The 24,966-nt window shown below is 41.1% G+C and overlaps 1 protein-coding gene across 6 annotated transcripts in view; it reads right to left on the bottom strand.

Annotated features, from left to right (window-relative positions):
• Window positions 1-550: 550 nt before the first annotated feature.
• plecb (plectin b) overlaps window positions 551-24,966 on the bottom strand; it is a 128,429-nt gene continuing 104,013 nt past the window's right edge. For all 6 annotated transcript variants that reach the window (XM_088998231.1, XM_088998232.1, XM_088998226.1 and 3 more), the window contains exons 13-32: window positions 24,753-24,907; window positions 24,343-24,652; window positions 24,162-24,239; window positions 23,886-24,047; window positions 23,646-23,750; window positions 23,452-23,547; window positions 21,463-21,588; window positions 21,229-21,381; window positions 20,988-21,142; window positions 20,759-20,885; window positions 20,021-20,204; window positions 18,751-18,908; window positions 17,467-17,645; window positions 16,595-16,733; window positions 16,030-16,386; window positions 15,854-15,937; window positions 14,787-14,891; window positions 14,606-14,704; window positions 9,576-12,929; window positions 551-8,819 (exon numbers count right to left, since the gene is read on the bottom strand). In XM_088998231.1, the coding sequence (XP_088854357.1) occupies window positions 2,664-8,819; window positions 9,576-12,929; window positions 14,606-14,704; window positions 14,787-14,891; window positions 15,854-15,937; window positions 16,030-16,386; window positions 16,595-16,733; window positions 17,467-17,645; window positions 18,751-18,908; window positions 20,021-20,204; window positions 20,759-20,885; window positions 20,988-21,142; window positions 21,229-21,381; window positions 21,463-21,588; window positions 23,452-23,547; window positions 23,646-23,750; window positions 23,886-24,047; window positions 24,162-24,239; window positions 24,343-24,652; window positions 24,753-24,907 (12,282 nt within the window). In that variant the 3' untranslated portion in view covers window positions 551-2,663. The remainder of the gene's footprint in view (window positions 8,820-9,575; window positions 12,930-14,605; window positions 14,705-14,786; window positions 14,892-15,853; window positions 15,938-16,029; window positions 16,387-16,594; window positions 16,734-17,466; window positions 17,646-18,750; window positions 18,909-20,020; window positions 20,205-20,758; window positions 20,886-20,987; window positions 21,143-21,228; window positions 21,382-21,462; window positions 21,589-23,451; window positions 23,548-23,645; window positions 23,751-23,885; window positions 24,048-24,161; window positions 24,240-24,342; window positions 24,653-24,752; window positions 24,908-24,966) is intronic.

Genomic DNA, 24,966 nt, shown 5'->3' with positions numbered 1-24,966 from the left:
CGTGTTCTCTGGGTCCTCCGGTTTCCTCCCACATTTGAAAAACATGCATGGAAGGCTCATTGAACACTCAAAATTGTTCCTAGGTGTGACTGTGAATGGTTGTTTGTCTCTGTGTGCCCTGCGATTGGTTGGCTACCAGTTCAGGGTTGCCCTGACCTATTGCTCGAAGACGGCTGGGATAGGCTCCAGCACCCTCTGCTACCATAGTGAAGATTAAGTGGTCCGGAAAATAAAGAAATGAATGAATGGATGAGGGTTGGTCCTCATCTCTCCCTGCTGCATTATCTTGCTTCTTCAGAGATTGCTGATGAGCTGTTTCATTGCTGCACTAACTGTGTTTTCTTTGTCTTTGGATTTAAATATGCAAGTTGAGAAACCCTACAATAATTTAAATTAAAACACCAATTCAAACATCCAAAGTAGTTACATTTGGAACTTTTCCAATTATTTTGTTCAGTTATTGCAAAGATCATGCAAAACATATGTGTCAATAACAGTGAGCAGGTTGGTATGAGTGGATTTAGATCACATTCAGATAAAATATCAAAAAGGCATCTCAAAATATTTATTTGCATATTTTTTATGTCAGGAATATTCAGCAGTCAAACACGAGACAAAGCAACATCTCTTCAAAAGCTTACCGTTTTTATATGGTTGAAAATGAATATCCATATTTGCTCTAATATTCCTGGAGAAACTAAAAAAGAAAAATGAACATCATGTTTGCTCAACAAAATCAATTATTTAAAAGGTCTATATCATGCTTTTTAAAACTTTTCTCACTCAACCAAAATGAGATATATATTATTATACATATATATTACCTTTCACACAGGGGCAATCTAATTTCTTAAGAAATTTCAGTTATTTTGGTGTCTATTTCTCTAATCCAAAAGTAAACGCAGGCCCATGTGGCTGTGCAGGTGGCGAGTAAAGTGCCTCTTTCCTGGACACTCTTGTCAGGTGTTCGACACTTGGATGTGAGTTTTGTTTGGAGGGGTTATATGGGTGTGGCTCAGTCAAAGATTGAGGAACCAATCATTTTGTTCGATTGGGTGGTGTTGGTCCTTAGAAAACACACATGCTCAGAGATGGGTGATTGAAAGAAAACACGACAGCTACTGAGCCTCTTTACATATCAAAAAGCTGAATAAAGTTGATTTTGCATGATATAGGCCGTTTAACAAAAATGATTTTAAAGATTTGTGTAACACAAAATGTATGTTTTTTTTTTTTTTTTTAATAGAAAACTCATTTTATGAGATGAAGAGTTGTATGTTTGGTAGGCTTAAGGCAGAAATTAAAATTCCTTGATGGAGAAGTCAGGTCAGGTCTGTCTCAGCTCACTTTGAGTGTGAAATACAAAACAATGATGGCAAGGCTACAAAGGCGAAAAAAAAACAAACAAAAACTCACTCAAACAAAAGAACATTTGGCCAAACTGAAATTAAACATTTCATCGCAAGCTGAATGAAACTGAAATGACCAATTTCTGGAAATTTACTGTACCTGTGCTTTGATGTGATGTTTATACTGTTTGAAAAATACATCCAATTTGTTGGTGCCATAAACTGGGGCCAAATGGGAAGCTGTGCACAAAGGAGGGATTCTTTGGGACCAAGGGAGCTTTTAAATACAAGAAAAGTAATTGTAGTTTAAAGTGATGGAATTTTGCAGCAAAATGATGGTGCATTGGCAGCTGTGACAAACTGAATTAATTTGAGGGACACACACAAACATAAAAAGAAAGCATGGGAAAAGAAAATAACTTACGGCGAAACTAACATCATGTGTGGGATGAAGTATGACATAATCTTTGCAAGAAATAATGATTATGAAGAACCCAAGATGGGTAGAGACAATAGCAAACAAAAATCATGCAACCAAGTCCAATTTATATAAAATTCAAAGCATCACAAATAATCATATGAAAGTACTGTATATATATATATATATATATATATATATATATATATATATATATATATATATATATATATATATATATATATATATATATATATATATACAACAGGGGTCTTTCATTTTAGTGTCTGAGACTGTGATTACACAATGCATAGTTAAGATCAACAAATCAACAAAACACAAAATCTGTTTGGAGTATACAAACATTTGAATCCGTGTATGAGTTAGATAAATACATAAGATTTTGTCAAAAAAGTTGCTATCCATCTTATTTGGTAGAGTCAAAAAAGAATTTCAAATAAAAACACGGAAGACTGGAAAAGTATTTCAGTTTGACAAACAAGCAGCACTAGTTAGGAAAAACAAAATACATAACTTCTTACATTTTTAGCTATAAAATAAGAGCTATGAAGCCACTTTGAAAAAGTAAAAATGTCATGCTGTATTTAGACCATGAGGCGTTGTTGGAAAAAAAATCTTTATATTTGGGGCAATACTTTGTTTTGTTTGTGCACTTATAGGAATACCCTTGAAACATGGTTCCTTAATATCAAAATAAATTGTCAAGTCAAGCTTGGTTTGACCACATGGCGGGCAAAATAAATACATTATAATTTCTTTGCTATTTTTTCTCCTGAAATAAATGAACTTATAAAATATAGTGGTTACTATTGATTCCTATGTTGAATAGTCCAATTCATAAAGCTGTTTGAGGCTGGTACTGTATATGTGGGCAATTAAAATTTGCGGCTATAACCAGTTGAGGAAGATGTGAAGGAAGAGGATGAGTAGTTGACGCTGAAGGTAGAGCCTGCATCGATACTGCCTCTCCTAGATCCTGATCGGGAACCTGTCCTTGAACCTGACCGTGACCCATAAGCAGATCCAGAGCCACTGACATTGTACGGACTATAGAGGCCTTTGCTGGACTGTGAGGAGGCCTCCAGAAGCCTAAGACCAGTTCCTTCCTCAACCATACTTCTGTCCATGGCATCTCTGAAAGAGATCTTAAGTTTAGTTTTTGGACATGTGAGGTATCTTGAGTAAGAATTGACATCCCTTAGTTTCTGCACTGTGCGGGCATCGATTGAACCCTTCTTGATTGATTCATCCAGTGAGACCCTTCCCTCAACATCAGGCTCAACAAGTCCACCTGTCAGATATTGTACCTCGAGGAATCGTTGCCCAGCTTCATAATACAACCAGCCCTTCTTTAGAGCTTGGGAGGCAGACATCCTTTCTTTAGTTCTGGGGTCTTCAAATCCCTTGAATGCTTTTTGAGCCAGATTAAGACGATCAACCATGACTTTGTCAACAAGATCTTTTTCTGCAGCATCCGCGACTGAAAATCTCTCCCCACTTGTAGGGTCAATTATTCCTCCAGTGCAGGCTTGGGCCTCCAACAATCTTTGGCCAGTGATGTTGTCTACCAAGTTTCTGTGGATGGCCTCAGTGACTGAAACCTTCTCCAATGTGTCTATGTCCAGGATTCCGGCAATAGGGCCAGTCTCCTCTGTTGGATCATTCCATATGACTGCAGGTGGTTTTATAGAAGGTATTGGACTCATAGGAGAGGAGTAGTCAGAGCAAGTGGTGGAACCAAAAGAAGAGGAGCGAGATCGGAAGCCTCCCATGTTTCCGGAAAGCATGTCAGCAAACTCTGTGATGGACAGGTTTCCAGAACGATATGTTTCAAGAGAATTTTGGTCAATGAGGCCACGCGCGAGTGCATCATCAACATCATATTGTCTGCCTGACTTCCTGTCAATAATAATGGATTTCACTGTGCTGTCGGAAGATGTCATTGTGATTTCTTCCCATTCACACTCTTGTTCAGCAAGCTCCAAGTAGGTCTGGCGGTCAATGAGTCCATTCCTGTAGGCCTCGTACACTGTCATTTCTTTCCCTGTGTCTGGGTCAACAATAACAACTCTTCGTTTACGAACTGAGGATTTTGAGGAAGTCTTTCGCTCTCGCTTCTTTCCTTTAAGGAGAAGGAGAACCAGGCCAGTGTCAGGATCAGTAATGCATCTCTCCATGAGTTGCAGGTACGTTAAGTTCTCTTCAGTATTGGGATCAAAGAAACCTTTGGTGTCATCAGATGGGTCTGTCAGTATTTCATTCATTTCCTCATCAAAGAAGCCACGCTCGTATGCCATCTCAACTGGCAAACGATGACTTTCCTCAGGGTCAATTATTCCGCCGGTGGCTATCTGAGCCTCCAAGAGACGGATACCATGATCTTTAAGGATGAGACCCTTTTTCATGGCCTGGAAGAGTGATATTGTCTTGCCTGTATATGGATCCCTGTACCCCGTCACTGCACGCTCAGCAGAGAGAAGTTTGTCTTTGAATTCGGGTCCAACAATTCCCATTTTCACTGCTTCATTAACAGTCAGCTTGAGGTTTTTGATTGGGTCAATAACATAACCTGTGGCTGCCTGGGCCTCAAGCAGTTCAAAGGCTGTGCCTGGCCTGATCATGTTCTTCTTCATTGCTTGGTAAACTGAGAGACGTTCTTTTGTGCTCTCTAGGAATACTCCTGCAATGCAGCTTGTGCCCTCTAGGTACTTGGATAACCTACTGCTGACCTCCTCTACTGAAATTAGACCTTCATTTAGTTCAGTAACAGTTTTCTGGTCAATAATTTGTGAAAGGAGAAGTTCTTCAATTGTGATTTGTTTTCTGAGACCCTTGAACATCAGTCTCTTGTCTCCCAGAGAGAGGAGACGCAATCCACCTTCTAGCTTGCATCTCTTAAGTAGCTGTGCATATGACAACTTTTCATCAGTGACAGGGTCAGTGAAACCTTTAACACCGTCCGCCAGTTTCTCATTGGTATCCTTGTTGATATACCCTCTTTGCATCGCAATGTCTGCGGGGAGATGGAACTGAAATTCTGGATCAATAATTCCTCCTGTGGCAGACTGCGCCTCTAACATTTTCAGAGCGTAATCCTCTTGAACAAGATCTTTTTTCATCGCCTGGAAAAGAGATATGACCTTTCCACTGTATGGATCTTTGTATCCTGTAACGGCTCTCTCAGCAGAAAGTAGTTTATCATGGATCTCGGGGCCTACAACTCCTTTACGAACAGCTTCATCAACTGTAAGTGTCTCATTTTTTACTGGATCAACAATTAAGCCTGTCGCTGCCTGTGCTTCCAAGAGACTAAGGGCAATTTCAGGTTCAAGAAATCCCCTGTTCATGGCTTGATATATGCTAATCTTTGAGCTTGAGTCAGTTTGGACACCAGCGACGCAGCCAGTGCCATATAAATACTGTTTTACACTATTGATCTCCATTATGTCACGGATATCTCTTTTCCCTTGTTTAAGAAGGTTGTACATTTCCAAGTCAATGATTCGAGCGTTGTGCAGCTCCTCAATAGTAACTTGTCTCCTCATTGTCTTACATAAAAGAGGATTCTCATTTCGCACAATCTCTCTCTGCTCCATGATTTCAATAATAATTATGATCATTCGTTCTTTAGTCATGTTTCCAGAACGATATCCATCGATAAGCTTCTGCCTCTGTTGTTCTGGGATCAAATTTGAGTTCATGATATCCCAGAGGTTTGTGGGTTTATCAGTGACACCCTCAATCGGAATGTCAATTTGTGTACTGGCCAGGTCACTCTGCGTTTGCTCCTCCGTGAAGAGGTATGTCTTCTCCACAACTGTAGGAGATTGAGGCTTTGAGAGCGGGAGGATGCACATGCCTGTATCTGGGTCTCTTTTGCACTTGTCTTTAAGCTGCTTATATGTTACATTTTCATCAGTTTCTGGGTCAGTGAAAACCTTGTTTTCATCAGATGGTTGATAGAGTGTGTTCGCCATTTCCTGACTAAAAATGTTCTTTTCAAAAGCAATGTCCATTGGGACACGAAGACTGTTCACTGGGTCAATTATTCCTCCAGTGACCATTTGTGCCTCAAGCAATGGCATGGCTTGGTCTTTCAAAATGAGATCCTTTTGCATCGCTTCAAATAGGCCTATTTTCGCACCTGTAAATGGATCTTTATATCCTGTGACAGCCTTTTCTGCAGAGAGCAATTTTTCATGGAGCTCTGGGCCTACAAGGCCGGATTTTACGGCTTCATCTACTGTCAAAAATTGTTTTTTCAAAAGATCTACCATGAAGCCCGTGGCTGCCTGAACCTCCAGAAGGGAAAGCCCTGTGTTGTGTCTGATGAGGTTTTTCTTCATAGCCTGATAAATGCTCAATTTCTCTTTGGTTGGTTCTAAGAAGATGCCAGAAATGCTATCTGAGCCCCAGAGGTATTTTTTCACACTGGGATTCTCACTGACTTTTTTAGGCGTTGTTTTGCCATGCTGAAGAAGATCAAGCGTTGTTTTGTCAATTATTTTGGACTCGTAAAGACAACCTGCTGGAACAGGTAATCTGAGACCCTTGAACATTAGCTGTTCCTGTTTCTTTGCCTCCCCTTTCTCTATGAATGTGATGACAATCTTGAGTAACTTTTCAAGTGTTATCTTTCCAGATCGAAATTGTTTGATCAGGTCAAGTCTTTGCGCCTCAGTTAGATAGTCAGAGTTGATAAGTTCCCAAATGGTAATTTTCCTGCCCTTGAATGGACCGCAGTCAAGTTCAATGGTCTCTTGAGTCATCGCCTCTTTGGTCTGGGCATCGGTAAGTGTTGGCTCCTCCTTTGCTTTGATGGCCTCATTGGTGAGAAAGAAAAGCTGCAGACCAGTCTTCTTGTCAGTTAAACATCTCTGGAAGAGTTGCGCGTATGTCGCATTTTCTTTTTCATTGGGGTCATAGAAACATTTGACTTCATCGGTTGGTTGGCTTAGACTGCGTTTCATTTCATCATCAAAATAATTTCGCTTGCAGGCAACATCATGGGGAACACGGTGGCTGTTGACTGGATCAATGATGCCTCCGGTGGTCATTTGTGCATCCAGCAGTCTGATTCCTTGCTCTTTTGGAATTAGATCTTTTTTCATTGCTTGAAACAGAGACACCGTCTTTCCGGTATATGGATCTTTGTAACCGGTGACTGCTCTCTCCGCACTTAGGAGTTTTTCATGCAGTTCAGGACCAACAACACCTGCTTTTACAGCTTCATCAACGGTGTACCTCCGGTTTTCAATCGGGTCAACCACAAAGCCTGTTCCTGCTTGGGCTTCAAGCATATTTAAGGCAAGTCCAGGTCTCACTATGTTCTCCTTCATTGCCTTATAGAAAGACATTGGCTCCTTTGTTGACTCAATAATTATACCTGAAATGCAATTTGTGCCCTTCAGCGCTCTGTGGACAGGCTCCATTTCAGAGACCTCTTTGACAGTCTTATTCCCCTTTTGCAATTTGTTGTAAAGGTCTTTATCAATAATTTTGGATTCTAGAAGCTCAGTTGCAGGAACCGGTGCTCGAAGACCACTGAAGTTTATTTCATTCGTCTTTTCTTTCTCTTCTGCCATTGTGATGACAATCCTAATGATTTTTTCTATTGTGATTTTGCCTGTTTTGTACTGACGGAGAAGATCTTTCTTTTGGTCTTCTGTGAAGTACTCAGAATTTATTATTTCCCAAATGGTGACATTTTTTCCCTTAAATCTTCCAAATGGAACAGACACCGTGGTTTTACTGAACACATCCTTGGTCTCTTCCTCTGTGTACATACTAGAGCATTGGGCAGCTTTATCTGTGATTTTCAAAAGAAGCAAGCCAGTTTTGGGGTCAGGTGAACATCTCATCATTAATTCAGAATATGTCAATGGTTCCTGGGTGCTGGGATCAAAGTAACCTCTTGTGTCATCTGAAGGGTTTTCCATAGTCTTGTTCATTTCTGGATCATAAAGTCCCTGTTTATAGGCCACTTCATTGGGTACACGGTGACTATTGACAGGATCAACGATGCCACCTGTTGCAATCTGAGCCTCAAGGACTCTGATAGCGTGATCATGTTCTATCAGGCCCTTTTTCATGGATTCAAAGACAGATATTTTGCCCCCAGTGTATGGATCTTTGTAACCAGTCACAGCCCTCTCAGCTAAAAGCATTTTATTATGCAGCTCTGGTCCAATTAATCCTTCCCTGACAGCCTCATTAACAGAAAGCTTCTTATGATTAATGGGATCTAGCATGTAACCAGTCGCAGCCTGGGCTTCAAGAAGTACCATGGCTGTGCCTGGTGTAATCTTCTTCTCTTGGGATGCTTTATAGATTGACATCATTTTATTAGATGATGTCAAAATACCAGCAATGGTGTTCTTTCCTTTAAGAATGGTTTTGAGGTTTTCGGTCTCACCAAGGTCTTGAACAGTAGCTTTACCATTTTTGAGCTTTTCAAAATCTTTCTTTGGTAGTAGACCTAAGTCGTACAGTCTGCTTGCTGGTACTTTTTCACGAATACCATCAAAAGCTAAGGGGTCAGCTTTCTTCCCCATGTTATCTACTGTGTCACAAGCATTTTGCCCATTAAGAACATTGCCAACCATAGTAATAGGAACTTTGACAGTTTGAATAGAGTCTTTGTTTGCTGTCTCCATCTGCTGCAGTTTCTCCCGCAGTTTCTGGTTCTCTTCTTCCAGGATTCTTTCCTGCTCCAGTCTCTTCCTTTCCAGTTCTTGCATTTGTTTTTGCTTGTTTATCATCTCCTTTTCGGCCTCTTTCTGTTTTGTAAGAGCTGCATTCATGGTGGCTTGCAATTTCTTCTTCTCTTCCTCCATCTTCAGTCTTTGCCGTTCTTGTTCATCTTTTAGAGCTTGTGCCTTTTTAATCTCCTCTTCAAATTGGCTCTCTAATCTCTTTTTCTCATCCTCAATGAACTTCTCCTTCTTCAACATCATTTCCTTTTCTGTAAGGAATGTTTGCTTGAGCATTGTCTTCTCATGCTCAATTTGTTTCTGTTGTGCATCAGCCATCTGTCAGGGGGAAGAAAAACAACCAAGTCAGTACCAGTTTGAGCTGGGCAGCAAATATCTTCTTCACACCAGTCTGTTACAATACACCACACCAACCACCATACAGTGCAGTCTGCTGATGCGTGATACCTTTGTTCATTAATTGTGTGGATTAATTTTGTTGTCATGAATGAATTTGGAATGTTGATCAAACAACTTGTTTTGCAACTTGACGAAACCAACATCTCACATATGAGTACAGTATAGACTCGAATCTTGCACTGTTTAGCCTGCTGCGAAGTAAGTGATTTTATTCGGGTTAACATAAATTTCAGTTTTCAGATACGCAATGCAACTAAGTAGCGGATTTTGTTTTATTGCATTGTCAATATGCACACTATAACTATTGTCAACTTCGATGACAGCAGTTTTGTTTTTTTTCTCCCCACGAAATTGGTACACTATTAATTTTCACATTCTTGTTGAGTTACCTAATTAGGATATACTTTTTCCATTTTTATTGTATTTTCTCTCAAAGCAAACAAATGAAGTGCACCCGAAAAATTGGTGCATGGCATGAAGCATTAGGGGAGGGATGTACATGAGCACAGAGCACTGAAAAAAAAAAAGTTTAAAGTGAACCTAAAAATCAAAGCCATAAGGTTAGTTCAATCAAACAAAAGGAATCGGGAAAATTGGAAGAAAAACACTGTTAGTTTTCAGAGAAGTGTTGACAATGGCATAAACTGTTTTGTTATGCCATTTTTAACACAATACCTCTTTAGACATATTTTGAAGTTCTTCAGCTTCTTTTTTCAGTCTAGCCTTCTCGTGCTCAAGCGCTGCAATGGCTTTGCGTAAATCGCCGGCTTCTTTGCTGTTATTTTGTCTCTCAACTTCTAATTTTTGAACAACAACCATTTTTTCTTTGGTGGCAATTTCCGTTTCATGAAGACGGGATGCGATGGCATCAGCTTGTTTCTTAAATTGCTTTGCTGCCTCTTCTGCCTTGGCCTGGGCTTCGCTCAGCTGAGAAACTTGGAGTTTGAGTTTTTCTGCCTCTGCTCTGATCTCCAATTGCCTTTTTCGTTCTGCTTCAAGGGATTTCTGATATTCCTCGGTTTCCTCTTCAAGACGTTGCTGCATGAGCTGTTTGTCCTCAAGCAGCTTTTGCGCTTGCTCTTGAGCCAAGTCCTTCTGTCTTTGGAGCATCTCTGCCTCTGCTCTAAATTTCGATGCTTCCTGAATGGCCTGCATCTTCTCTTTGAGCATTTTGTCTGCAAGAGCTCGCTGCTGATTCAGGTCGTCTTCAGCAATCTGCCTCAAGCGAGCTGCCTCTTGAGCTTCTACGCTAAGCCTTGCAGCATCCTCTGCAAGCTTTTTCATGTTTTCCGCTTCGTCCGCAAGGAATTTTCGAGTGTTGTCTTTGTCTTTCTTGATCAGGCGCTGATTTTCCTCCTCGATTTTCATTTTAAGCTTGAGCAGCTCTTCCATCTGAATTTTGACTTTCATCAGTTCATCTTCAACCTGCGCTTTTTGACCCATAGCATCGTCGACCTCGTCCTTTAAGCGTTGCAGCTCGTCATCAAGGAGAGACTTTTGATTGTCAGTTTCACTAAGCTGAAGTTTCACCTTCGTGAGCTCCTGTTCGACGAGGAACTTCTGCTTTAATGTTTGCTCTGCCAGTTTTTTGTGTTTCGACATTTCAGCATCCGCTTGTTGCTTCTGCTTCAAGGCTGCAGCTTCAGCTTGGGCAAGTTTAGCCGCTTCTAATTCAGCTTCCTTCCGCAGTCTCTCAGCATCTTCCTGGGCTTTGGCCTGGTGTGTGGCTTCCAATTCAGCGGCCGCTTTTTGCCGCTCAGCTTCCTCCGCTTGCTGACGGAGCAATGCAGCTTCCCTTTCCGCCTTTTCTTTTGCAGCCTCGGCGGCTTTGGCAAGCATTTTGGCTTTCTCATACTCTTCCTTGAGCTTCTTCTGCATGATACTGTCCTCCTTCTGTTGAGCAAGAACACTCTGCGCTTGCTGTTCCGCAGCACTGCATTTCAGGGCGGCTTGTTGAGCTGCCACAACCTGTTTTTCTGCTTCTTCATCAGCCTCATCTTTCTGCTTCCTGGCTTCTTCTGCCTTCTTCTTCAAACGCTCAAGTTCATCCAGGGCCGCCATGCGTTGCCGAGCTGCCTCTTCTTCTGCAGCAGTGATCTTCTTGACTTTCTCCTCTGCTTCCCTTCTCTTCCTTTCCTCCTCAAGGGCGAGCCTTCTGAGTTTTTCGGCTTCCTCCTCAGCCCGCAGCCTGCTTTGCTGTGTTTCCTCTGCAATATTTTTCAGCTTATTTAACTCGAGTTCCAGATCTAGTTTTCCAGATGAGGCTTTCTCAAAGTTCACCTTCAGGATTCTGATCTCTTCTTCCACAACTCGCCTTTGTTTGAGTGTGTCATCCACGATCGCTCTTTGCCGATCCATTTCGGCTTCCGATGATTTTTTCAGTAGGATTATCTTTTCCTCAATTGCTTGTTTGTGTTGATTGGCTTGGTCTTCTAGTGCTTTCCTTTGGTAAGCCTCATCTTCAGCTTGTCGTCGCAGTCTCTCATTTTCTGCTTCTTTTTCTTTCAGGGCAATTTCAGCCTCTGTCTTCAAACGGGTGGCATCGCTGATGGCAGCAAGCTTCTCTTTGAGAATCCTCTCAGCCTCTGCTCTCTGGCGAGCTGCTTCTTCCTCAGCAACTTGCCTTTGATGCTTAGCCTCCTCTGCAATGGCTCTTAGCTTGCCTGCCTCGTCTGCCAGGTCCCTCATTTTGGCGGCCTCTGCCTCAAGAAGCTGTTTGCTCTTTTCCGTGTTTGACATGGTCTCCTTTTCTGCCTTTGACTTAAGCTGAAGGAGTACGTCCATTTCACTCCTCACTTTGGCAAGTTCATCCTCCAGTTGTTTCCTTTGCTGTTGAGCTGCAATAACCTCATTCTTCAGACGGTAAAGTTCATCTTCTAGCAGGGACCGTTGTTGCTCAGCGTTGTCAAAGTCTGCCCTGAGACGAATCAGCTCATGTTCTGCAGTCAGCTTTTGCTGTGCCGTGCTCTCGGCCATCTTCCTCTGCCTTTCAAGTTCTTGTTCAGCCATGTCTCTCTGCTTTAGGGCTGAGTCTTCAGCTTTGGCTCTTTTCTTGGCCTCACGCTCTGCCTCATCCTTCTGTTTCTCAGCTTCTTCTTGTGCAAGATTCTTTTTGTGGGCCTCTTCCTCAGCCTGAAGCCTTAGACGGAGGGCCTCGTTAGCTTTTTGCCTCCATTTCTCAAGTTCCCTTTCCGCCTCTTCCCGAGCAAATTCCGCATCTTCGTGTTGTTTCTTGAGGCGCAATGCTTCTTGTTGCAGTTGAAGGACAGCACCATGCTCCTGTTTGAGAGATTCTTCCAACTTTGAGGTCTTTTCTACATAGGACAAGTGTTTGCTCTGGAGCTCAATGGCGGCACTCTTCTGTGCCGCTTCATGAGCAACCTTGATCTGTCTTTCCTTTTCTATTTCTGCCTGCTTCACTTGCCTTTCTGCCTCTTCTGCCTGCTTTTTGAGCATTTCAAGGTCATCCAGGGCTCTTTGCTTTTGTCTTGATGCTTCCTTTTCTGCATCAAATTTTAATTTCAGTTCCTCCTCTGCCTTACGCTTTTTCTGGGTCTCTTCATGGACTTGTTTGCGTAGCTTTTCAGCTTCTTCCTGTGCAGCCTTCCTCAGTTTCTCAGCCTCAGCTGCTCTATCACGAAGTTGCTTTAGCTCTGATTCAGCTGTTGTCTTTTGTTTGACCGTTGTCTCAAGTTGGATTCTAACAAGGCGTATTTCCTCTTCAATCTTTATTCTGCTTTGAACAGCATCATCCACTTGCTGAGCTTTGTCTTTGATCTGTTGCTCTGAAAGATTTTTTAGCTCATGAAGTTTCAGTTGGACATTGTGCCTTTGCTTTTCTGCATCTACAGCGGCAATTTCTCTCCTGCTAACTTCTTCCTGCATTTTGAGTTTCAACTCCTGCGCCTCTTTTTCTGCCTTGGCAATGGCCTTTGCGTGTGCTTCTGCTAACTGCTTCTGTTTGTCTAACTCAGCCTGCATCTCTGCCATTTTTTTCTGTTCTTCTGCTTTGAGTTTCTTTGCAGCTTTCTGCATTAGTGGGAGCAAATGGTAAAGAGAAGATTATAATTAAGCATGACATGTGTAAGGTAACCATTGCAACCATGGCTCCAAACCGTGTGGGTTTACTGTTGTAATTACAATAGTAATCACAACATAAACACATTGGAATAAGAGCAATGAAATGTAATGTACTACCAGTGCAATGTTAATGTTAAAAGTTGGCGAACAGAACAAATCGGAGACCAATGTCATATGCAAAATACATTTAAAAATTCACGATGCATTGCAATTAATTCATGGCAAAGCAACTTAGTGAAAATGATGATGTTATGAGTTAATGGATGGCGTGGACATTTTTCACGGACACAAAAGGCACATTACATGCAGGCAATGCAACTACTACTCTTAAAATTATTGCAAATTAGATTTCTAGAACATATTAATATCAGAAACATACATTTGTGGGTATTATTGAGTAGTGAAGTTGTAAAATGTACTTCAATGTCGTTTACTCCATAGACATGTATCTATCACATGAAATCATACATACACAGTCATACAAGTACGCAGGCAGGAACGCAGGCACTCACACACGCACACACACACACACACACACACACACACACACACACACACACACACACACACACACACACACACACACACACACACACACACACACACACACACACACAGTTTGTTGTTCGACCTAATTTTTAAATTCCGGGTTCTTTAAATCACTATAAACCCCCCGCAATAAACTGAAACAAGGCAAAGGCAAAGAGAAACGCCTTCAGAAATGTTCAATTTTAGTCTGGACACCACTTCGTAGAAAAGCCCCTCCATTTAATATAATTCGTATCGATATTCCTTGAAGCAAAGTGAGCTTTGTGTGCCGTTGTATGAAGTATAAACTACGTACACATTTTAGTTTTGAGGTTTCCTCACAATTGTCTCATTGACTGTTCAATTAGGTCACATTAATAATGAGTTCATGACATGCAACCTTTTAACTACTATAACTGAAATAATGTAGTTAATTTTCACCAGTCACCAGAGATGTGGAATTTATGTTATGTATTGTAAAAAAAGTGCAATAAAATAAAATAGAATACACACAAAAGAACATTCACCAATAAATATTTACCTCTTTAATGCTCAAACAAGTTCAAGCATTCATCAGGACAAACCAATGGCAAGCAGTTTAGAGAGGCAAACAAACACACACCATTAGGGTAAGAAAAGAATGTTAAAAACCCAAACGTGTGAATTTGGCACAGGGCACACAGGATAGTAGGAAATAGATTTCAACTTTGTAAAAGTGGCGCAAGTTATAACTGAACTGACGTGAAAGAAACCTGACAAATGGAACACTCAATAAACTGAAGACATTGTAAATTTCACCCAAAAAAAATAACCAAATATATATGGATAGACTAAAAACTTCCTTCATTTCAGTTTGAACCCCCACATAATTCAATGTCGTTAGACTTTGTTCTGGACTTAAAAATGAGGAGTGTTCTTTCAATCAAATACTATATAACCATGGTGTGTGGGTGTGTGTGCGTGAATGTGTTTCTGAGTGATGTATGATTGTAGCATGCGCAAGTGTTGGAAGAATAAAAATATTGCGTCTTCGGTTGATTAGTTTGTTGGTTAAGATCTTGCTCATTTTTTGTTTGTTTTGGCTTGGAGTGACGCACCTCCTCATTCTCCAGGCGTTGCTGTGCATCAGTGATGAACTTGATGTACTGACTGGTCAAAGTCATCAGTTCACTATATCGCGTCCTCAGTGTTACATACTGGATGTGGAAAAAGAGTTGGATGAGTTAGGAATTGTTTTTAGTAAGATACTGTTGAATAAGTGGATGTGATGAACCATACCTCCTGAATGATGTTATCAGATGCAGAATCCAGTTTGGTTTTCTTTAATGGAGAAGCATGAGGCTCGACTTGAGCTTTATAGGCAACCAACTGGAGTTCATAGTCCTTTGAGGGGACAAAAATATATAGACCATAGTTGAATGGATAGATAGACTTGCATTTATGATGCAACAGTAAATATTGTGAAATATCAGGTTAAAAATGTTCAGGTTAGGTGAAGTCACAGAAGTAGATGCCTCCAATGTTCCAACACGCTATGAGAGGCCGGCTGTCTGAGAAGTGAAATGGTGTGCTAAATAAGATCCATCCACTGCCTATCGACCTGTCACTCCAAAACTCAAGAGGTGTTCACACAGTAACTTTTACTCCAGTATAGCACTATTAAGGCCCCCATAGAGCATTCACACGTACAAAGTTACACCAATGTAGCCCCTAAAAACAGCTTAAATCGGAGCAAATTTGAGACTGCTGAGAGGGTGGTTTAAAAATGTACTCCAGAGTAAATGATAGTTTGCGGGGAGCACTGATGTAAAAGGGGACATGAGAACGAAACAGGGGTAGCATCGCTCGCTATGCTGCAGGAGTAGACTTGCTGCGCATGACAAAAGTTGATTACATCCAGTATTTTGCGCTGTGTTGTCCATCCGCTATCCTTTTACGGTACCTGATAGACAACAGCGTTGATTGGTATGGAGAAGTATAAACCATGGTTTTTCAGTGTGTCACAAACAAAGCGGGGAAAAAGAAGTACATTTTATGCTGGTGGATGTTTTATTGTACTCTATATTGTACTTTCCCTCCAAGAAGGTCAAAAGTAAGATGCCAGAACAAGTAAGATGGTGCCATTTAGCGCTCCATCAGATTCGTCTGATCATCAGACAAATCTACGTATGGCATCAGACTCTGATTCCATCGGTAGCTTGATCATGGGAGCCACATATTAACTGTTGTGGTACACTAAAACATGCATTATCTACCTCAAAGCTGCTTATTTTCTGGTATTTACGTTGACAAAACAAGAGAGATAAAATTTAAATTTTATAATCCAAGGGTTTTCCAATGCCCACCTTGATTGTGTCAATGTATGCTTTCGCATATTTTTGACACTCGTCAACTTTTTCTTTGTTCTTCTCAATCTCCTCCAGAAGCTTCTGTTTTGGAAAGCAGGATAAAATGTAGTTGACCTTACATGTTCTCAAGACATTGCATCAGGCTCCTTGTAAAAACAAAGTACATTATGAACCTTTTCCAGGGAGAGTTGCTCTTTCAGCGTCTTGGTGTCAGTGATGGGAACAGTCTGTATCCTTTCTTGCCTTTGCTTGGCGTCGGCTATCCAAGTGATTAGCCAATCATAGCTGTCACGGTAGTAACCCAACTGCCGGCCAAGCTGCTCAAGCTCTCTCTGACGAAGGTCAATTTGTGTGAACACGGCCTTCCACCGGTCCTGAATGCTAGACTGGAGCTGCCGGTAGTGGTCTAGCTCAGCATCACGCTCGCTGTGGACACGACTCATTCTGTCGCTTACGGCAGAGGCTTTCTTTAGTTCTTCTTCAAGGGACTCAAACACCGGCTGTTCAGCCTCAGCTTCAGCTCGCATTTTCTGTATTTTTCAAAGCAAATCAATTAAATGACAGGGATATGAGTAAAAAATAAATTTGCTACGATTAAGCTAAATGATCAAAGTGCACCTTGTCTAAATAGCTTTGGTGAAGGCATACACATGTTGCGAAGAATGTGTTAAAGGGCTCCCCCCCTCTGTCATTTATATCTTATCTAGAATGAATAATGTTTTCATATTTGCTTATTACCTTAAGTTTGGTACGGTATGTCTCAACGGCCTGGATGTCACTGGGCACGGTGTGGACTTCACGCAAGCAGTCCTCATACTGTTTGAGTACACCCTCAGCCCCCTGGCTATTACGAATGACCATTTCCACATTCTTGAGCCTGGTACAAGAGGACAGTGAGGTAGAAAGCACACTGGAAGCCAAAATATTCGCTCTTTTTGCCTTTATACAGTGAAACTCCTCTACAATGAAATCATGTTTGCAGGCAGAAATCTTTCGCAACATGGTACCATTCATGAGAGCAAATTTTATGTCAGATGTAAACACACACTTCATTTGGCCAATGTAGGAAAAAAAGGAAAGACACTGCTGAATTTACGATCAGCATTCACAATCACTTACATCAATGTCATGCTTAATGTCTTACTTTGCTTCCTTCGTCTCTCATTATTATTCCGTTTATCCTATCATCAGGCATCAAAGCTTTTATTTTCTTCACTCATTTGACTGCAAATGTCAGTTTTGTAGCCATTTTAGCAATGCAGCATTTGTGATTGTCACACTAACAATAACTGATATTTCTTGGACTAGTGTGCATGTGTAAACCAGTGTGGCGTTTGCTGTTGCCGTTTCCGAGCTCAGCAGTAGGAGTCGCTGTAGACTGAGGCTGGATTAGACTTTTGCAGAAGGCTTGTTTTCTTTATAGTGAATTTTGTTTTGAGGCTAGGGAAGAGAAAACGTATTACCCGACTCTGTCATTGATAGGGGAGCAGAAAAGTGAGTATGGCTCAAATGCATGAAGATTTTTTTCACACGATTGAGTATTTTCACCCATGTAGTTTTTGTTGTAGGGGAGTTTCAATGTACTGTGTACAATTTTTTGACTCTCTCACTTCTCAAGATAGATGGAAGACAGCATGTAGGTGTGATCCATCTTCTGTACGGTAAGGTCTAGCTCAGAACGCAGAACAGGAGAGGAGGCAGACTCCTGTGGGGACTTCAAGATTTCTTGTGCCTTCACTGACACCTTATCAAGGTCCTTCTTGAGACCCTCAAGCTGTACCTGCATTTTCTGTAAAAAAAACAAACGAAAAAAACGAAAAAAAAAAACAAGCAAACAGTTTTTGGTCAAGAAAGAAAACAAATTCTCCTGGGGAGATAGGAGACAAAGGAGATGCCTCTGAGATGGACATTTCAGAGGCATCTAATCTAAAGATAATATTCTCTTTTATTTGTGTCTTTTATAATAATAAATAATAACACATTCAATTTAGAAGCGCCTTTAACAACACCCATTTTTGTAATTTAATGTTCATTTAATGTCACGCTAACCCGTTGTGGATCATTTTCTCGTTTTTTTGGCTAACATTCTTTGCCATGTAGTATCACAGTTTATTGCTTCGCCATTTGGCGGCACGTTTCTAGCACTTTTTTTTTAAACTGAGTTGATTGCATATTTGCCACTTGTCAATGATTCGACAATGGAGGAGCCACAACCATGGAGTCAAATACATCTCAGAGGGGATGAAGTGCTCAATTAAAGTCTAACGAAGAAAGCAAGAAGAATAAATTGGACATGACAATTGACAAAATCATTTTGTGTTTGTGCTACTTCGCAGAGGACAAACTATTAACTGTGACAAAACCACATTTACGTATTTGCTTGCTTTCGAACTTGGCTTGTCACAAACAAGACTGATGTTTGCGGTGTGATTCCGAGACTACAATTTGGTCATCCTGATGCCCTCCTGCTGCTCAGTGGAGACTGAAATTTAGCTTTTCTCTCTCAGCTACTTCAAAAATGAAACTATTCATCTATTGTATGGTTAATGGCAATGCACTTTGTAAGAGCTGCTGTTAAAGTGCTATGAGTTCAGTTCAATTGAACAATGCAAAGTGTATGTCATTGTTCTGTTTCCAGAGTGACTGATGTGAATGAGGAGTTTTCTGCCTTCTTAGGTAGAATCAGATTCCAGCACTCATTACGTCACAACAAACTTGACGATGACGGTAAATGATGATCATGGCAACCATTTGAATGGCCGTAGCAACATTCCACTTTCCCACATTCACTATTAAGGTCACAGGTGAATGTTGCATCTATTCATGCTCTTAAGAGGATATGATGATCATCTTGCGGGAACTTTGTGTGAACGAAGCAAAAGAGTGCAGCGTACCTGCTGGTTTACATTCATCTGGACACACTCTTTCAGAGGTTCTTTTTCCATTGGTTTGCGGATTCGAGCCACAGTCTGGGCTTCACAGTCTTCAATTCGCAGTCGCAGGTCCTTGAGTTCCGAGATATAGTTCTTACACAGAGACTCATTTTGGTGACCTATAGATAAGAGTTTAAATGTCATTATGTGTCATAATAAAACACGGCATTCAGCTAAAATCGCTTGTTAACTGAGAATAAGAGCACATGCAATTTGTGTTCACGGTGTATACACTCACCTGTCAAGTACCTTAAAATATTGAAACATTTCCCGTATCTCACGAGACTACAAATTGTTTGGTTTATTTCCATTCAGTGCCAAGAGAGGTGAAGCGATTTCATTTGATGAACGCAGAATTAGAGATTGTGTACTTTTTGCAGATGTGGCAGTGGAAAACACCATGCAGTCAATCATTTACATCAGCAGTTCCCAACCCCCGGGCTGTGGGTCATTTGGTGCCAAGGTGTACAGAAACACAAAATCACTGACTTACATTACTTCCATTTTAGTCATTTGATCATTTAGTCATTTGATCATTCCGTTTTAGTCATCTGAAAGACATTTTATTTCGAAAAAAAATAATTCTAATATCCGTGTCTATAGCATGCCACTCTTGATGTAGGGGAAGAGGGCGCCTCTCAGTCACGTGATAGATTACCACAAAAATAAAACCCAAAGAGCGACCAAATGAATTAAAAAAATGTTTCTTGTAAAGTGTCTTTGGGAAGGGGGAAAGGCCCACACAGCGAGGCTATTCTATACAATATTTGGACATTTTTCATGCACGTTTTATTTGCGATGTATCTTATTTTGAAGGCATGTGTAAACGTTACCACAGTGACCGCTCTTGCAGCTAGATCAGATGTTCCTTGTGTCATGAACAGTGTTTGTAATGTTCTGAAAATACCGCTGTTATAACACAGGTCATATCATATTATTTTGTTGTATTTATCCCATATACCTTCAAGTCCTCGAAAATATTGTCTGACATGAAACCAGTCCGTGGGGCAAAAAAATGTTGGGGACCGCTGATCTACATCTACCCTCACAAAAACATCGCCATGACTATTCTAAAACTTGGAAGCTTGTGCATGACTTCAATCACTTACCTTTGAGCCTAATAACGATTCGCCCTGGAATATGAATTAAGAACATAACATGTATGCTCTACGCAGTTGACAAATACCTTTTTTCCCCTTCGTCAAAGACAGACATCATAAGGCCTTTTTACCTTTCTCCAGAGAGCGAAGCAGACCGTCAAAGTGCTGGGTGACCTTTGTGTAGTCTCCCTCGATGTGTAGGCGGTCATCAGGGCCAAAGAGCTGCGAGTCTTGGCTGTCACGCATAAAGTCTTGGTAGTGGAGCTCAAGGTTCCTCATCATTTGTCTGTATTCATCTGGTTTCATTGACTTTAACTGTGAATGACAGAGGAAAACAAGGGTAGGACGTGGTATGATTATGAAGAACATTTTCTTTGTGAGCAGTATTTTAATTGAAATGATGTCTTTTATGGGAATTCTGGGTTCGCAAAGTTAAAAAAAAACTACAAACTTTAGGCTCATAAAATTCCACAACTACTAATGATAAAATGCAATTTAAAAATGAAATTTAATTTTATCCATCCATCCAAAACACCACTTATTGAGTACAGGGTTGTGGGAGTGCTGGAGCTTATTCCAGCTGACTACGGGCTAACGGGACACCCTGAACTGATGTCCCGTTAGCTGCAGGGCACATATGGAGGGCAGGTTAGAAACATTCACACCCGCATCCACACTGCGGCTGAATCGGAACCGATCCCACATTGCCCGCAAGTCTCGAGTACACATCACTCCAACATCAGAATTTTTTTTTTAATTTCATTGATGTTTCATTGTAAATTACACAAATCAAACGATGAAATGAAATTAAAGATGAGCGGGAAGATAAAACCAAAGAAGCATTGAATAAGAAACGAGTCGCCACATACCGTTGTGATGTTCCAGGAGCGAATTTGTGTAAAGTCTCTCATCAGGTACTGCCACGACAGCAGACTCTTCATGTTGATATACAACGTCTGCCACATGGACACCATCTGCTGATGACCTGTATCCAGACTGGGCGTAGGAGATAGGCAACATCTATTGTTACATGACTGCACATATACCGTGACTTCTGAGGATGTTCTTTGAAACTAGATGTATATTTTGCTTTCTCACCTGGACACACTGTCCATGGCATCCTTGTTGACTGGTGGAACCAGGAAGCAAACAGAAGGCACAGTTGCCTCATGTCCGGAGCGACTCAGGACCTTCCATTTGAAAGGCTGGGAGTTGTTAAGGAGTGCACACTCATCTCCTTTATGAACAGTAATCTGGAAAGGAATGCAGAATTCAATTCTATTGTGGCTCTATGGTGATTTTCCACGTCATCATTTTGCGTACTACAAGTAATCCGCACCTCTTGTTGCTTGAAGTCACAGACAGCCTGAATGGGCAGTTTGCCTTTGATGGATGTGGTGGGGTTACGTGGTTTCAGCTGAATGATGGAACGAGCCCTCTTGTTGAGGCCATTCACAAGCGTCTTGAATTCATTCAACTGTTCTCGCTCCTCCTGTTGACACAGAAACAAACTAGGTTACAACCAGAGGACAATGAGACCACATGTAAAATATGTGGAAGCAATTATGCTTACCACAGTATCCTGCAGCAGATCTTCCAGGCGTGTGGCTGTGGTAGAACGATCACAATTGTATTTTTTATTCATCGTGTCCTGCATTTTTTTCATCTTGTCCTGAGCCTCTTTAACATCAGCAAAGAACTGTCATAGGGAGGACACAAATATTTAACTTGATTAAGTCATTATCCAGCCATTATCTGATGGCTCTGTTGAGGTCAAAATGTTGCCAGAAAAACAGAAAGCATCTTAACTCAGTGTATGTGAAATAAGTCATAAGTGAATCAACATTGTGCCCTTGCGTATTTCTATTTTGGTGGTAACAGTTCTCACATGTCCTAATATCCCGAATTGTGAGTGGGAACAGGTTGCTATGATAACAAAATAAAATGAAAATATTTATGATACTGCAGGAATTTTTTCAAACAGGCAAAATGGTGATCGACTGGTTAGCATGTTTGCCTTACAGTGCAGAAGTGCAGAGTTTGATTCAGGCCTTCCTGTGTGGAGTTTGCATGTTCTCCCACATTCCAAAACCATGCATGTCAGGTTAATGGAACACTGTAAATTGCCCCAAGGTGTGAGTGTGAGATTATTCATCTCTGTGTGCCCTGTGATTGGCTGGCAAACAGTTCATGGCGGACTGCTAAAATAGGCTCAAGTATGCCACTGCAACCATTCTGAGGATACACATTTAGAATTTAGAAAATAGATGGACGGATGAATAGATATTTCAAACATCTAAAAGATCAGTTGCCAAGCTGCAGGGTGGCATTCCACCCACTTATTGAAAAATGTAATATATATATGTGATACTCTTGCCATTTTCAAAGGCAAGCTTATATGCCTAATTACCCTATCACAAGTTTATTTTTACATATTAACTACATATTTAAATAATAACTGTACAATTGATATTCCTGCACACTGTAAAATTATCTGTTTTAAGTAGATGACATCCAGTTCTTTCAGTTAATTTAAATGAAAATCATTACATTCTCATCATGGCAGATAAGTCATCATGGCATCTACAACAAAGTCAAAGTCAAATCTGGCTCGCCACATCAGTTTGTTATTATGCTCGATAAAGTCCGAACCAAAATTTCAAATCATCGTATGTAAACCACAATAACAGTCATTTTTCTTGACTTCAGATTTGATAACTAGTTATTCATTAATTTGCCGTATGTTCTGTATGTTAGATGTGGAGGAGATGAAACATTCTATGAATCGCCAAATTCTTTACGGCCCTCGAGAGGAAACCATAACTACAATATGGACCGCAGGAAAAACATTAGTTTGATACCCCTAATCTAGAGCCATAGTTTCATGACATATAATGCACACATACACCAATCACACACACACACACACACACACACACACACACACACACACACACACACACACACACACACACACACACACACACAAACACTCATAATAGAAGTAGGAAAAAGCCCCCCCCAAAAAAAAAAAAAAAAAAAATCAACATTTGTAATCGGAAAGACTTCGGAGACTTTCATGTCGCTATATCTCTGGTGAGGCGGCTCGGTAGTCGAGTGGTTAGCACATCGGCTTCACAGTGCAGTGGTCACCGGTTCGCGTCTCGGTTCTGCCTCCCTGTGTGGAGTTTGCATGTTCTCCCCGGGCCCGCGTGGGTTTTCTCCGGGTCCTCCGGTTTCCTCCCACACTCCAAAAGCAGGCAGGCAGATTGACCACCCCAAATTGTCCCTAGGTGTGAGTGTGAGAGTGCCTGTTGTAGGACTTTGTGTGCCCTGCCATTAGCTGGCAAGATAGGCTCCAGCCCCCCCGCGACCCTAATGAGGAATAAGCGGTACGGAAAATAGATGGATGGATATCTCTGGTGAAAAGTATAGTTATATACAAGTATATGTTAACATACAGTAATATTTAGCATTCACCGTTTTGTTTCAGGAACAGCGCTGCAAACTCAGTCAACAAAAATGACTGACCATTTGAAGTCATTGTGAAATCATAAGATACCTGGTAGTAAGCTGTGTTCTCCTTAAGATGAGCTTCAATACAACAACATAGTTGAAGAATCCAGCTCCATTGAGTCTGCAGGGCACCCGTGAAAGCCTGGCAGAGAGAAAACATGTGTGACGATGGCAAAGTGACGATGAATCAAAAATGTATTTTTGCCAATATCGCTGTCAAAACAAATTTGTTATCATCACCTCCACCGTCTTCTTGCCAGGATGGCCATCCTTGATGTATTTATCTCCTGCAGTCTGGATATCATTTACTTTTTTCTCCCTGTGCTCTAACTCTCGCATTAGAGCCTGAAGGGTAAGATTAAAATGGAACATTCAAAAAAATGAAAATAAGAAAATGTTCATTATACAAACATTCTTCAAAATATTAATAGCAAAAGGTGAATGAAAGACCATAAAAGGCCTTCTACTTGAGAAACACACCGAGTAGTTGTCTTTTTTTGCTGCCATGTTGGTGTTTCGGTCACTCCAGTCATAGTTGACCTCCTCCTCCTCTTTCTCATTTAACCACATGAGCTCCTTGGTTGCTGCGCTGACAAATGCGTGCAGTGAATCCAAGTTACGTAAGCGGGACTTTGATGAGTTCTGAGAGGAGCAAGAATATTCGAAAAACACAATCATGAATCTGCTTGTTTACCAAATAATGTTTGATTCTTGGACTAGTTGGGAGACATGAAATCAGTTTGTTTGCATATTTACCAGGAGTTTTCCATACTGAAGGTCCAGTTTACCCAAGTACTCTCGATATGTGCCTTTGCTGGTTGGGGATAGCTGGTTCTGAAAAGCAGCAGAGATGACAAATATTGACTGAAGGATCTTCTAAATGAGACAACTTAAAAAAAAAACAAAAAAAAAAAAAAACGATGGATTAAATGTGTACCTCGTCAGCCTTTGCACGTTCAATCTTTGACCTGAAATCTTCCACTGTCTGGTGCAGGCCTCTGTGGCTGCCCAGCTGTGACTCCACAGATGGCAAATCTGAACCCCACTCAGCCCCGTCAATACGTTGTTGGTTCTCTTCTACCCAAGAAAGAAGATCTTGGACATAGCGCAATGTCACGTCATCCAATTCTGGCCGTGTCTTCATGGTAGTCTTCTGAGACGTTTGGGTCAAGGCAATCTGAGAAGACTTCAGGCGAAGGTTGTAATCGCTGCGCAAGTTTACGAGGCGCTCGTGTAGGTTGTAGATCCTGTACAGGAAGTGGATCATAGATTTTACTTGATGGCTATCAAATGATTGGCATGTGTCTTTCTAGTCAACGGAATGAGTGGAGCTCATGTAGCACGCACCTGCGGTACATCTGTTCAGCCTGTGGGTGGCGCCCATCCTTGAGCGTTTGGACATCATTGAAGAGAAGGCGAATAATGTTGTCGGTTCTGTCCAGTTCACGATCAATTTCTGCTGTGTGCTGAGCCGGTTTTCCCGCATTAAGGAGACGGATGTCCTAAAAGAACAACACAATTTCAATGTCAATCTCAATTGACATTATGTCGAATGGGGCAT

This window comes from Hippocampus bargibanti, linkage group LG06 (genome assembly GCF_051943395.1).
Source record: "Hippocampus bargibanti isolate YZ-2025 linkage group LG06, ASM5194339v1, whole genome shotgun sequence".
NCBI lineage: Eukaryota > Metazoa > Chordata > Actinopteri > Syngnathiformes > Syngnathidae > Hippocampus > Hippocampus bargibanti.
This window is presented reverse-complemented; position numbering and strand designations above follow the sequence as displayed.